General features: G+C 40.1%; 1 protein-coding gene across 1 annotated transcript; it reads left to right on the top strand.

Moving 5' to 3' along the window:
- The first annotated feature begins 837 nt into the window (after nucleotides 1-837).
- Nucleotides 838-12,006, top strand: LOC147322216 (uncharacterized). Its single transcript, XM_086305179.1, has 5 exons — nucleotides 838-984; nucleotides 7,986-8,203; nucleotides 8,496-8,708; nucleotides 9,643-9,849; nucleotides 11,188-12,006. Exons 2-5 carry the CDS (start codon nucleotides 7,996-7,998, stop codon nucleotides 11,565-11,567), a joined length of 1,008 nt encoding a protein of 335 aa, XP_086161305.1. The 5' UTR covers nucleotides 838-984; nucleotides 7,986-7,995; the 3' UTR covers nucleotides 11,568-12,006.
- Nucleotides 12,007-15,483: the final 3,477 nt, after the last annotated feature.

Genomic DNA, 15,483 nt, shown 5'->3' with positions numbered 1-15,483 from the left:
GGGAGAAACTATCCAAAGATTATTTTTAATTATTTAAAGTTCGACTTTTTAGCTCTGGATATCACAATCAATATGCTTTTGGAGCTAGCCTCAAATGGCCACTGCTTTGAACATGATTAATCAAATTTTGATCACAAGTCAATCACATCTTAAAGTTTTACAAACTCAGAAACAATTTGTTGGTGGGATCTCCTGAACCCATCTCGGCTATTATCCTAGTTGTTCTTTCTATAATTTTTTTTAAGGTTTTCAAATTAAGGTCATATGCTTTATCCCATAGCTCAGAACAATAACTGAGATAAAGCAAGATTCAAAAAAGAAAATGCTTTTTGAGATTTGATTCACCATATCTTATATTTTCAAGAGAGCTTATGATCTGCTAGTAAGAAATTTGATTCAGTCACCATTTCAATCTTTGTTCCAGTAATATAACACCATTGTTATTTAATTATTAACAACGTCCAACAATGCATTTAATACATTGTAATCCAGCCGGCGAGAAAACACACATTTGCTTGGTAAGTAAAAGGTCTGGTTTGTTTCCAGCTGGTGACACAAGTCAGGGCATCCGGTGTACAACTCATCAGCAAAAGGTACATATTGGATATATAGAACATTCGCACTCCAACTGTTACATCCAGAAATTGCTTTTTATAATCATGGAGCTCTACTAATGATTTCCTGTTACTTCAAGAACTTTGCAACCAGTTACATTGGCTATACCTCTGAAACGACAGCGCCACAGTTTCGAAATCAAAGTTACAGTTACGAGAAGCTTGACTTTCTGTGGAGCACCTGAAGGCAGCTCCATGGCCCCGCCCCTCTGCCAGACACGCACGTTACAGTACTCCCTCATTTTCTCACCCGTCTCTGTTTATATTTCCCTCCAACCAAGTGATTTACTCCAGGTGAATTTTCAGCTGACAGCAGGACAAACAGGACGACATTATCACCTCCACTTTTATCCACTGGACTCTCTTAAAGGTACGTTGTCCCGCGTGTTTCACCGGCTTTGTTGCTTGCTCCCCTTTCCCCTTTTTTTGCTGGTAATTACAGTCATTAGCATCCATCTTGGTAGGAGCTAATTAAACCCACTGCAAGGAGACATGTTTAGCCCTGTGTAGTCTTCTAAACGTTGCACCTTTGTGTGTTTTATAAGGTTTGTAACTTCTGTCATGCTAAATATCCTTATTTAAAACAGTTGCCGAACACATTTATGCTTCTGTAATTAACATAGAGGTTAAAAAAAATAACATTGGTCTTCCTTCTGCATTGAGCCCCATGTTTTTCTCTTAGTAGCTTAGGATCACCTCACGGATATTAATGTGTTTTTTGGACTCAGATTAATCACTGCAGCACTTACTCACTTACTTGTGTTTTGGTGCTTCAGCTTGTTAAAGAGTTAGTCAACATCTCCATGGAAACACCAAGTTAAGCAGTGATGTCCACTTCCTCCAGTTTACACAAGCAGATAAACTACTGTCATTTTGATATACTGCATTAAGGAATTGAGCACCTAAATGCACCACTTATCTTGTGGCTGCAGCCATTACATCTTACACTAATACTGTGCAATACTGCAAATTATCGATCGATAACTGGTATAGATCAGATACCTAGTAAATACAAGGCCAGTATTCTGAATCATCGTGAGTTAATGCAGGAGTTAATGCAGATGTGTCATTAGTTTTTTATCATGATGTTGTGATTCTGTGTTAATTTTGTGCTAATTTTACATATACTAAAGTCTCATTGAGATGAGACTGAATCTCTTTCCAGAGAGATCTGGCCAAGAGGTTAGAAGAAATTGCCACAAACATCACAAAACTTTAGTATTTCCACAAAAGTTGCAAGAGAGAAATTATACAATGAGGACTTTGATTACAACTACAAAAAATGCATCTTCAAATATTGATTCTGTTCATCTGGACGTAGCGTTATCAGTGGGAGAAACGTTTCGTCACTCATCCAGTGACTTCTTCAGTCTCAGATGAACAGAATCAACTTTTGGAGATTTACTTACCTGGATGATTGAGCATGCTTCAAGATGTTTTAATACAAAACATACAGTTTGGTTGCATTCTGGGCAATGGAGGTTTGACATAGCTGCTTCATTTTTTGGCCCAGCCTTCGACGATTAAAATAATATATACATATATTGCATTCATTAAAAGGGATTTTTCTTACAAACGTTAACCACTGACATTTGTCCAGTCTCTCACGATTGGCGTCTGCTGGTGCAGGAATTTATGGAGACGTATGATGAACTATTTTTGCTTAGCATTTAGTCAGTGTGTTGTGATTTCATTATTTTGTTTTGTTTTTTCTTTTTTGGTTGACTTTTATACAGTGTTTAAACAGAATTAATGTGCTACAACTGAAATTGAAAGGTGCTGCTCAGTTGCATTATGGGAAATGTTTTGGCCTCACTGGTTTAAGATATGATGAGAAATTCTGCTTCAGTTTTGGCCCAACTTCCAGCAAATAAAGCTTCATATTTCTAACAGAAAATTGTATGTATCTACATTTTTTTAAGTTCAACTCCATCTGCCTCCATGGCACTCTATCCCTAGCATCCTCCTCTGTCACACCAACCACCTGTATGTCCTCCTTCACTACATCCATGAATCTTCTCTGTAGTCTTCCTCTCATCCCTCTACCAAACAGTTTATTATTCAACATTGTTTGTCCAATATATCCACTATCTCTCCTCAGCACATGTCCAAACCATCTCAGCCTTGCCTCTCCAACTGTGTCTCCAAAACATTCAGCAGAGCCGTCCTTCTGCAGCGCTCATTTTTAGACGTGTCCATTCTGGTTATTCCCAGTAAAAATGTTAGCCTTGAAAATCTTCAGCTACGTCACCTCCAGCTCTTTTTTTTTGTGTGCCACTGTTTCCAAACCATACATCATAGCAAGTCTCACTACCATCTTAAACCATTAGAGAGATTAAAGAGACATTAGATCATTTTGGTTTTCAGTGCATAATTGTACATGCTACACTTTGCTACTTTCAGACAAAAAGTTTGATTGATAGAAACCAATTTTGAGTTCATTTGGTGGCATAAAATTCATTATGTAAAGAGAAAAGTGTCTAAACTCACAAGTCATGTTATTTACATCTCTTTTATAGCTTGTCACCCACTCTTCCTCCTACCTTTAAGAGTTTTTATCGTTTCAACACAGAGCCAAGCTCACCCTTCAAAGTCTTGTAAATACAGGGTGTGCGTCTTCATGTGTTGCAGGCAGCCTCTGATATTTGATCCCACTGTAAGTGCCACAGTAGAAATGGTAAACAAAGCTTTCTTTACCTGCAGAAGCAGCTGTTTGTTTTATGCATGTGAGGAGGCTGAGCCGCATTTGAAACTGCTACCAGAAGTTTGTGACAGTAAACACTAGAATTTAGCTTAAAACATACATCACTTTAGATGGAGCGTTGTTGGATTACTCAGAAATATTTTCCACCTGGAGTTTCCTTTCCACATCTTCCCAGCAAAGGTGTGTCTGATTCAGAAACCTCTCCTGACTAACAAAGTACATTTCATGCTAATGAGTGATAAAAAATTAGAAAAACAGCATAACACTGTAGTGAAGCAGAAATTAGGACATAATCAATCAATGCTTAACTTGTGCTTTGTTCATGATCTCCTATTGAGTGTAGTAATGTGTGATATGTTATGAACTCATGGTTCTTGATTAATAAATGACGAGGCCTTTGCACAAAGGTAAAAGCAATGCTCACTGCAGCAGTAAAGCAGACAGATTATTTTTAGTTTAGTTTTTTATCTTTTTCAATCATTAATCATCAATCATTTACCAAAGGCCCACAAACCCACTGATGTCATGAAAAGCTAACACTCGGGTCACTTACTTATTTAACTGCACTCAATTTCTGATCAATGTGACGTCAGTTATAGAGGATAAAAATACCTTAGTGGTTCCATTAATGCACTTAGTGCATTATTCTGATGTATAGATACTCAGAAGTTGCTATTCCTCGCTATTCCTCATGCATTATTACTGTGTTTCAGACGTGATAAACGTCATATAAACGTTTTGCAGTTTATACCTATTCAGTTCAATTTGATTGATATAGTACCAAATCACAAAAACAGTTGCCTCAAGCCACTTTAAGGTAAATGCCACAATATTAGGGTTAAATTAAACCACAACAGTCAAAGGCCCCCTGTGGGCAAGCACTTGGTTACAGGGGGAAAGAAAAACTGCCTTTTAACAGGAAGAAACCTCTGGCAGGGCTCAGGGAGGGGCAGACATCTACTGCAACCAATGGGGGTTAACAGGAGGGACACAGGACAAAAGACACACTGTGGATATTCATAGTAACTACTGATTAAAACAATAACTAATGATACATGTGCTTTTAACTAAGTGTTTTTGTTTCAGTGTTTTAGCACAGAAGAGATTATCTCATAATTTGGATTGAAGATCTCATAGTGCTGTTTAGTGTTTCATTCAGGAGCAGAAAAAGTAGCAAGCACCCTTCACTGATCCATGAAAGGTGTCTGAACATCGATGTCTGAACATAGTTTGAAATGTGAACATCTTCGGCCACCCAGTAAATAAAATTAGAAAACCTTCATCAAAAGTTCTTTAGAAGAACAGTAGAAACATTTCATAAAAATTTGATTTGATTTGATTGAATTTCAGAAAACCAAATAAAAAGTTTATTTATTGTAAATGACTGTGGCCCCTGCAGTGGATCAACTGCCTGTCTAGGGTGAAGCCTGCCTCTCGCACTATTACAGCTGGGATAGGTCCCAGTTCTCCATGACACCTACTGACATGACATGTACTGGATATGTAGAAGAAAATAGATATGTGGCCTACCTGCAGTACCCTCATATCCCACCAGAGGACTGTGGCCCACACTAGCATAGATGTTTTTGTGATGTTACACCAGGGGTGGGCAGTAATTTTCCCAAGGGGCCACATGACAAACAGGGATTATTTGGGTTGAACCAAAAAGCTGAAGTCAGTTCTACTCAAAATTAATTTTACCCTTTAGAAACTGTTGTTGGTTTCTGGTAGTGAATGATTCAGTAGTGTAGAAGTTAAGATATTCGGCCAGCTCAAATATGTAGATCCATACTGGTTGTGGTGACTTCTTCTTCTTATACACTTTATTGTGTTGTTTCTTTGTTTGCTTTTTATGCAGTGTATGCAAACACGTTTGTTTTTCTTGAAAAATCTGCCACATCTCTATCTATCTTTGTTTAATAGTCTTTATCCAATAATTATGGCCATATACGTTCAGGTTAGTATGTTAAACTATGACTCTCACTATACAAAGTCCGTGTGTGACCATTCCCATGTTTGGTAACAGTCAGCTCACAGAGGAAAACTTTGCACCTCTATGTTTTAGACTCACTGTCAACCTCTGGATCTGTTATGATGACGATGATGGGAAACAGAAACTATTATGTGGCTGTTTTCCATGAGAGGCCACATGAGTCATTCTACATGGAAAAAACCCTGCTAACTTCTTCAGGTATCCTGTATAATGTTATGTTAAAATAGAGGTAAATTAAATAATAATAATTAAACTTCTAATCAAGCATCTGATGACCTTTCCTTGTAATTATGAGTGAGTAAATTAGAATTATGAATGACAGAGATCATAATTGAAGAATAAAATATCCTGTTCATCTTTTCTTTAATGAACATAATGCATAAACAGATTTTCTTTCATTATTTAATATACAAAAGTCATATTTGCTTATTAGTTTGTTTCAAGCTATTTTAAGCATTGCTAATTAATAAATAATAGTTGTTTCAGTCCTTCATCCAGATGACAAATTCAGTCATCAACACTTCTAAAACTGGGTGCATCCTTATATACAATTTGGAAAATGTTCTTTTCTTTACAAGTGAATCTAGAAGATAAAATCTATTTTCTTCTCAGAGTAAACCTGACTGCAGCTAAAACTATATGCCTCAGACCTACGTATGGACTAAAGCCTGCTGTGCATGACCTACAGCGTGATAGTAATATCGCCTTTGTTATGTTAATTTTGAGTGACAGCTCTTGATGCAGCCAGCCATGCATTAAATGAGGCCGTAGAGGGCCGTCATACTGCGTGAGCATTGTTCAGGTACTAAAGCGCTTTGAGTCATGTTTCAGTTTTACATCAAGCCTTCATTTGCTCAGTAGCACGTTGCACGAACTGGTGATGTTATCTCGTAATTATGACTTCTGTAGCTCGTAATTTTAACGTACCATCTCATAATTAGAAGATCTGCATCTTTTAAAAATATCTCATAATTGCAAGATCTTCATCTCTTAATTACAAGATACACATCGCTTAATTACAAGATCATATCAAGTTGCCATGGATACAGCTTTGGTGCAGGTTTACTTGCAGAGAGCTGTTGATGGTAAACATTGTAACAATGCAAGCCACCACATGTGAGTAATCCTTTGGTTTGAACCTGTAGCTTTGTGCAGGAACAGAGGGTGGCTGACTTTTTTCATGGTTATAAATCACATTTGCTTGTTTTTTCTGAACAATAAAGAAATACTAAATGATCCATTCTTAAAACTGTGTTATGCATCAGGCAGTCCAAAAACCTCATGATGCTTCATTGTCTTAACTTTTTACCGAATGTACAGAATTGTTCTCACTTTGTATCATCTCTTGCTGACATCATGTAAAACCAACAATGAAAACCTGAGTGTCGAGAGCTGTCTGGAACCTGAGGCTGAACCTTGGCTCACAGGGATTACTTGCACATAGGCCAACCTCTTCATTTTAAACTGTGGTCACATTTAACATGAGTAACATAAGGAAGTCCACATATCCATTAATTAAACCAAAAAAATACAGCTGCAATCCTGAGAAAAATCACTGCCAGTGGCATCCTGTAAATCTCCATGAACAGAAATTTGCAGATGATTTTGCAGAGTCAAACTCAAGATTGTTGGTAATCGAAGAATCCTGGTTTCTTTCTGTAGTAATGACTAGTTAACATTTGAGCATGGCCCCGTTGAACAGCACAGGAAGTACTACATTTGCTGAATAGTACTCTCAAAACCAGTAAATATTATTTAAAATGTGTCGACATTTTGTAAAGAAGTGCATGTGACGAGGCACCTTCTGTGGCTACACATGAGTCCCTGACATTACATTGTTTTTTCCAGAGGTTGAAGCCCTTTTTACAGTGACATCAAAACGCCTTTGTAACTTGATTCTGGTTCCCTAGAAGCACTTCAGTCTTCTCCTGAGCAGTACTGTTGCAACTTTGAAAAAACTCCTCAGTTGCTTTGTTGTTTTAATCAATGTTTCTCCAGATATTGCATTACCCCTATGCTCCTGCATTAATGTAAGACTGAAATTTCTGTGACACAGTAAAAGTTGTTTTAGGTTTAGTACTGGAGTCATCACCGGTACTAAAGGCCTCAGCAGGCCTACAGGCTAGTGTTCCCCTATTGCTTGGTGTGTGGTTGCTGGAGGTTTCTGGCTGTTGCTACATGAAATTGGTCAAAAGAGGCTGCTGCACCAAAAACCTCCTTTCTTTGGTCACTAGCAAATTACCCATAGTTTGCATGGAAAATGAAGATACTCAGCAACGACTCACCATGGGATAATGCAACCCTAAAACGTGCAACACAAACTTTACACTGCGAATGTTTGCCTTAAAAAAACCAAATTAAAGTGCTACCTTACCTTTCCCTTATCACTGGTGGTTGCCAGGGGATTGCTACCTGGTCTAAAGGACTGTGTGACTGAGGCTTAAGCACTTAATCTATCACACTCACTGATAAATGCATCAGGAGTGATTTTTGAGATTCATTGTCTTCCCAATGGGCACTTGTACAGGTGAGGTGTCATTTATACCGCCAATCTTCTGATTGGTGAAAAACCTGTTCTCTCTGGGGTGTCATCCATATAGGAACTCTTACATCATTCTGTCCTTTAGCCTTTGACCTTTTTGGCTTATGATACCCCCTTCTTGTCCTTTTCCAGGTTTGAAGAGATGTCATCTGTTTGGCATCAGGAGCCGTCATGTTATTCGCCCTGTGTAGAAATCGACTCCAGCTCCGTGAGGACCAAAGAGCGCCTCAGCTCTCCTGCCTGGCTAAAGCAGGAGCAAGACGACCTTCGTATCATTAAGTGGGAGAATTTTCAAACGGGAGCATCAGCAGATGCTGTTCAGGACAACACACCCAGCAGTGCCATGTCTGGTATGGGAAGCTCTGACAGTATTTGCTGCTTCATGTAGTTTACTTTTTATGGTTATGGTCCTTTAAGCTGAGCCAGCATCAGCCTCTGGCTTAGCAGTGATGTAAACATGTTGATAGTTAAGAAAATAGATAATAATTTGTTTGATTTTATCTTCTCATCCTGAACAAATACTGAAACGACTGCCTGAAAAGCACACCATCCTTTCTACAGACAAAAACTGATAGAAAAATGATAGAAGTTTAACTTGTGTGCTTGTAATCCTCTTTTGTGTGGCTGTCTTGTCTTTTCTAGCTGCTTCCCAAGTAGAGGGTCTTCCCCCGAGGGTGCTGCTGACCATCACCAAGCTGCAGTGCATGCTGGAGAGCAAACAAGAACGCATCGCTGCTCTCGAGAGGCAGGTGGAGGACTTGATGCAAGACCGCAAGTTCCTGAGAAGCCAGATTGAAAACCTCACAAGTAACCGCTCCATGCCAGCGTTTGCTGCCCCCAGTCCTGTGACTGAAAGTCAGTAACTGAAGTGAAGTATACTGTTTCTTTACTGTACTACAGGCCTTTTTTTATGAGAACTAGCCTAAAACTTTCACTTGCCTCTATATGGTCTATAGTTATTTTACTTGAAGAACTACATTTAAAAAACATAAAAGATGCAGATATTTTGCCCCACTGCCTCTTAGCTGTTCCCCTGTGGTTCCATCATTAGCCATCATCACCTGCTGCTCGTATGAGGATCAGATGATTCTTGAGGTTTTCTCTATAATACTGAAGTATCTTTACTGTATAAAGCATCTTAAATAAACTGTTGTTTTTAATTAAATAAATGATTTTATTTAAGTTGATCCTGTATTGCTATATTATGCTGAATAATGTTATAATAATAATGGATTGCATTTATATAGTGCTTTTCGAGACCCTTAAAGCGCTTTACAGTTCCAGTATTCGTTCACTCTCACATTCACACACTGGTGGAGGCAGCTACAGTTGTAGCCACAGCTGCCCTGGGGCAGACTGACAGAAGCGAGGCTGCCATATCGCGCCATCGGCCCCTCTGGCCAACACCAGTAGGCGGTAGGTGAAGTGTCTTGCCCAAGGATACAACGACCAAGACAGATCGGCAGATCGAACCGGTAACCTTCCAGTTACAAGATGAGCTTCCCAGCCCCCTGAACCACCGGTTGCTCCAATGTTGCTTTGCGCCAATTGTTACTAGCTGTGAATGATGCTAGTAACAATTGGCATCAATTGGCTATCGATCTAACAGCTAGCCAGCTAGGTGTTAGATCGATAGTATGTTTTGGTAGGTTGAACTGCCCAGGTCAACTTTGATGTTACTATAACGCTACTAAGGTATACAGCATATACTGTATAATATTATCGTGCACACAAATTTTTTTATCATACTGTCTCTTATACGCTTTTTTTTTTTTTTGTCTTTTTTCAGCTCCCAAGCTGAGCAGAGTGCAGCATTCAGAAAATAAATCTCGAAAGAGAGAAAGAGCTTCTTCTAGTTCCTCCACCAGCAGCGACAGCGGCTCTGAGGCATCCGACTCATCGGAAGTGTCTGCAGCATCTAGTGAACACAGACGCAAGAAACACCATAAGGATAAGAAAAGATCAAAGAAAGGGAGGGACTACAGCAGGAAAAGGGGTAATAATTCAGTCTTGTGTTGAGTTTGACTAGAATTTAGCGATGCATCAGTATAATCAGTACTCATTGGTCCTATGCTTCACTCATGAGCTATATGTATTCTTGTAACTGGGGATTTATGCTTCAGTGGGAAATCTACTTGTAGCTACGTCATAACTACAAACTGCTGTAAAACCATACGCCGTAACTCACAACTTAACCTGAATTGCACCGCCCTTGAAATGTAACAACACATCAGGTTGATGCAGTCGGTGACTTCTGTGATTGGCCCGTCCTGTACCATCGATTGCTTTTATGCATTTCCAGCTCTTTTTTTTTTTTGTGCACAGTTTTTGAATTTCTCAGTGGCAGAATAACAATCATTGTCTGAAACTAAGGATTAATAATCATAGCATCAATATAAGGACTCGTAAATGTCAGCAGGTTCCTGGAGGGAGGCTGCTGAAGCTATCAGAATGTGAGGGAATGTACAAAGAAGTGGCAAAAACTTGAGGGATAGATGTATTTGCTCCCCCCCCAAAAAACGAACCACGACAAAGCGCAGGGACCCAGGAGGGGAAAAAAGTCCTAGTATTTTACATGTTTCTGTCATCTGTCGCCACATATAAAACACAGTGAAATGATCACTTGGTAATTAACACGTAATATAGCACGCAAGCATAAATGCCAGCACAGTCATCGGCACTTAAATAGGCAACATTGTAGACTCTAGAAAGATTCACTTAGGTCTGAATCAGGCCTAAGCCTTGTTCCAGCATCACCATTTTAAGGCAGCAGTAACTGGTTGGTTGAGCAGGCAAATGAAAAGCAGTCAGCAGGTTCTGCATAATAACCACACTTTCATAAAGACAACACTGCAGATAATTAGCTGCTGTTAAAAAACACAAGTTTGATGTGTTTTCCCACCTATCAGCTGCAGTCTTACTGTAGGTGTATGACTTTTTAAAAAGGACATTAACAGAAAATTAATTCTTCACTCAAACTGATGCAGGTGACATTTTCAACGTCATATACTATTACAAAGGATAGTTAAGTACCCAAAGGTGGTATCAGTGCATCAGTAACAGAATTAAGATTTGTTTGTGGATATTAGCAGCTGAAGGCTTAGTGAATCCTAAAAGCAATGCTAAAAATTATAGGAATAAATAAACAAATGTTACAGTGAGTTAGACGATTTCCCTGTTTTCAAAATAAAATCTTTCAATTAAAATTGGAAGGCTGAAACTATATGCATGAATTATTTGTATGTGTGTCCAGTGAGAGTTGAGATTGTTACTAAAACTAATAAAAAGCAACAGCAACTCATATATTTCATAACCTGTCATCTATTTCCACAAGCCACCGGAGTCCAGTACGTCATTCACCGCTACAAACAAGTCCTGTCCGCTTTCATCAAGAAGAAAAGCATGAGCGAAGCGTTCCGCCATCTCGGAATTGACCGGAACACCATCGCCAACACGGCATCAATTGCCGAGCTCCACCTGGCGGGTAAAGACATGGTCTCCTTGGTTGGCAATTTTCGCCAAGGGGAAGAGACTCTGGTGAGCTACGCCCAAAGGTGCACTTTGGTCATTGACAGCGACGCCGACCTGTCCAGGAAAATAGACCAGATGAAAGCCAACGGCGAGCTTCTGCCCATCTCAGGGAAAAGGTCAAGGTTGTTGCATTCTCACCTGCCGCAGCTGGGTGGTCCTGCAGAGAGCATTTTAATAGGTTAATGGTTGGTGTGATAATATATTGAGATGGTGCACAATGCCTTCACAAAATTCTGTTCTTTGTTTGTTTGTTTCAAAATGAACTGCTGGATTTGAATGACTTGCACAGCATTGTTTTGTTCCCTATTTCTTTATGCTGATGCCTCAATGGCTCAGGAATGTTTTTAATATTCTCATTTATAATGAAAAATGTCGGCACCTGCTTTTTATTGATGCAAATATTTTTTCCTTATGCATGTAGTATTGGAAACGGCCACAAGATGGCAGTGCTCACATGCTAAATTATGTTTACAGCTTATGTCGCTTGTCATTTACTTCAAAATGGTGGCTGGTCAATTTCCATTTTCAAGCCTTTTAAAGATGTAAAAAATATGTTTCATTATGTAGAGTTTCATATACTGCAAGTGATATAAAAGCTGCCTTTAAAGAAGGAATTAAAACACTACAGATTTCACTTAAGTTATGTTTCTGTTCATGTCTAAAGACGTTTGTACCAAGAAGCTATGACTCCTATTAAATCTGTATTTCTTCAGCCAGGGAGCAACAATTATTTAAACCCAGTTAAAATAATGAACCTGACATAATCTCGTCAACTGAAATGCGGCTGGACGTTTTCAAGGTGTTTTCTCGCTCTTGAGGAATAGGCCGAGCCAGTTTTGTACACAGATGGGTGAGACATCCTTGGCCAATCTTAAGTGTCAGTGCAAAGTGTTGCCATTGCCTTTCCTGCTGTTTGCTTTTCACATGGAGTGACAAATTACTTGTGCAAAGCCATTACAGGGGCTGCACCCAGGCTGTTTATCTTTGCATTGGACTCTGTCACTGTCACTCCCATTCTCACGCCCGCTATCTGCTTATCGTTCACATCCCTCCTCCCTCCCAGCATACTCCCTCTTCTGTTATGCACAGATTCAGTCATTTCCAATTATGTGTTGCTCCTTCCATCTCTTTTTATCCTTTTCTTTATGTCTTTTTATCCCGATACAAAGGTTGGACAGCATAGGGATATTTCATGGCAGTGGAGGCAATCGCAAGCGACCTGAAGTTTCTCTCAGGCTGTGTACAGCCAGAAGGGACAGGTGCATGCTGGTCTGCTCAGACGCATAAGGTGGAAAAGGGTGGGTGTATCTCCTGCCAGCACTCTTCTCTTCCCACCTCCTGAGGCATGCCAATGTCACTTCTGCTCTCTCTCATCACTGAGATGAGGTGTAAAGGCAGCTTTTCTGCAGAGAGCGAGTAAGGTGCACGATGTTGTTGAGGTAGATGACTATATCTTTTTTGCCTCCAAGGTTGATCAGCACGTTTCAAAACCCCCCCCCCCCCCCCCCCCCCCCCAAAAAAAAAAAAACAGGCCACATCGTGCAGCAGCTAATGCTGCAGAATGGCAACTGTGAATTTGGTGCTAATGACTCGGGGTGACAGAGCTCAGAGCAGAAGATGGAAATACGATGTGGGACTAATCGAGCCTGAAGCATTCTCCATTCCTCCCCCGGCTCTTTGACTCACACTCATGTGAGGCCAGCTGGGACTCCATTTTGTGCCTTTTTCTGGTTGCAGGTGCCACGTCACTGCGGAGGCTCCAAGTGCCTGATGGGTACAAATTTAAACCCCCGCCTCCTCCCCTGTCCACCTCCAATAATCCTGACCTTGACAAAAAGAGCATCTGGACGTTCTGACAGAGAGTAGCTTGTAATAACCACCAATCACAGTCTTAATGGTGCAAGTAAAATGTGTTTGAACTGGCGAGTTCAAATGGGCCGGGGTTATGTTTTGTTGTTGTAATGGTGGGGTGTTTCAGACCTGCTGCATAATAAATGCCTCAGACATGTTATATAAAGGATTACGAGGCTTGTAATGGAGCTAAAGCACTCAGACTGGTGAAAATAGGGTTTGAAAACAGCGAGTTTAATATCAGTATCATAATTACTGAGATTATTGTGAGATGTTGAGTAACGTATTGTGCCGGGCCTATTGTTTGAAGGTCTCAACAGATTTTAAATGATGTGCTATGATAATCTAATGAAAATGAGTAACAGCGTGTGCATAACACCCAGTTCATGGGTCTTGCATGTAAAGACTAGTTTTCTGTGTTTGCATCACTTTTAACCTTTGCCATTGAGACCCTGTTATGTTTTTATAATCCACTCTGTTGTAAGAACATGAGGTGCCATTCTTACAATTTGGTTCTTCGCTTGGATTGTTTGAGTACAGTGAACTCATTGCCATGTTCTAGAAAACCCTGAAACTATGCTTTGAGTTGGTACTAAGGAGCCGAAATTGTACCAATCACATCACCAACCCCATGACCCAACCGATAAGACGAGAAGGATCTGTGCTTTTATGTTGCTTGTGCAGCAGAAATGGACAGGAGTGACACTTAGTGTGGTCTTCTGTAACTGTAGCCCATCTGCTTCAATGTTTCATCTGTTATGAAACCAGAAGAGAGGCTCTTCTGCATACCTCAGTTGTAATGTGTGGTTACTGTTGCCTTCTTCTCACCTCGAAGCACTTTCTTCCTCATTTTGTTGCTTGGTTTAAATGTCAGGAGACTGTCTCGACCATGTCTGCATGCCTCTATGCACCAAGATGCTGCCGCATGATTGGCTAGTTAGATATTTGCATTAATGAGGAGTTGAGCAGTTGAAAAGATTCAACATGACAGCAAATTTCCTAAAAGAGTAAAAAAGAAAAGAAAATCGTTATGCCTTTTTAGATCAGAACTATTTTTCTTGATAGAAAAAAACAGACTACAATCTGTTATTTAAGTTTAAGATTTTATTTATAATGTGTTTATTTACTCAGTTTGTCTCCAGGTGGTGTCTGGTGCTTTTGAGGAGGAGGGGTGACACGTTCTCCCTGAGGACATGTAACCATAACTGACAACTCGTCGCTTGTCATCAAAGTTACTTGGTCCTGCATTTAAACCTGGTTGAAATGTGGTTGCAATTCTTTTGCCAGCCAGGCTGCACAATAAAAACAGGACAGACGCTCAAACCAATTCCATTGAAAAAAGAACATGATAGTTCATTTGACTGCGGGTACGAGATTCTTCACCTTTCATTTGCCCTTGATGTTCCCGCTAATGAAATCCTAAAATAACCTGCCGGCTGCTGAAAAAGTGGGTCAGAGCACCATTGTGACGCGGACTCAGTACAAAAGCATCAAGTAGTGCATTGTGGGTATTTACCCCTTCGGTAGAATTGAGGTAGAGACCAGAGACTGCGCACTGGTGGATGCCTATTCTTGTGCTTTTCTCTGCAGTGACATGGTTTTGCCGGTGGAGCAGTCAGCATCAGTTTATGTCAACATGCAATCATATTTTTATCTCCAGATTTTAACTCGGCATATTTCTGCTCTGCCTGCTTTTATGTCTAATCTTTCTTTACTGCAGGACATCTCGTGGATGAGTTGCCACTAGTGGTAAGAAGCACTAGAGGACAGTGTGTACTGGTGTCTGTGTGGCCAAACCTATCATGCAGACAGCCCTTCGGTGAACATCTTCTCATACTGCAGTTGATTAGATTACATTTGATAGGCTATTAGGACATGTGTGACATCCCATTATTAAGCCAAATATGTGGAGGTGTGGACAAGACAACGTGGACCAATGCTTTAAAAAGGACACCATAAAAAATGCAACGCCAGAGTTTTCTTCTCCTTCAAGCTGTCCATGCTGACAAATCAATCCAACCAATGAACAATCATTAACGAGACCTCTCTTAGCAATTATAAAATGTAGAGGGGGAAACAAAGCCAAGATGCTAATCTCAAACCACAGAACCGCTCCACAATGACGGCCTTTCTGGCAGCACTGCTCGATCAACAAGTCTTGAGGTATTGCTGGTGCGCTCTCCATCTGGCTGCCACTGATAAGAACTTACTGGGAGCTGCTGGATAATAGTCTCGCAAGCTTAAAAGC

This window comes from Aulonocara sp. 'chitande type north' Nkhata Bay, linkage group LG9 (genome assembly GCF_057382095.1).
Source record: "Aulonocara sp. 'chitande type north' Nkhata Bay isolate Kocher_YH1m ecotype deep benthic linkage group LG9, A_spYH_male_GT1.1, whole genome shotgun sequence".
Lineage (NCBI taxonomy): Eukaryota > Metazoa > Chordata > Actinopteri > Cichliformes > Cichlidae > Aulonocara > Aulonocara sp. 'chitande type north' Nkhata Bay.
The sequence above is the reverse complement of the archived record's forward strand: the minus strand, read 5'-3'. Positions and strand labels throughout refer to the sequence as shown.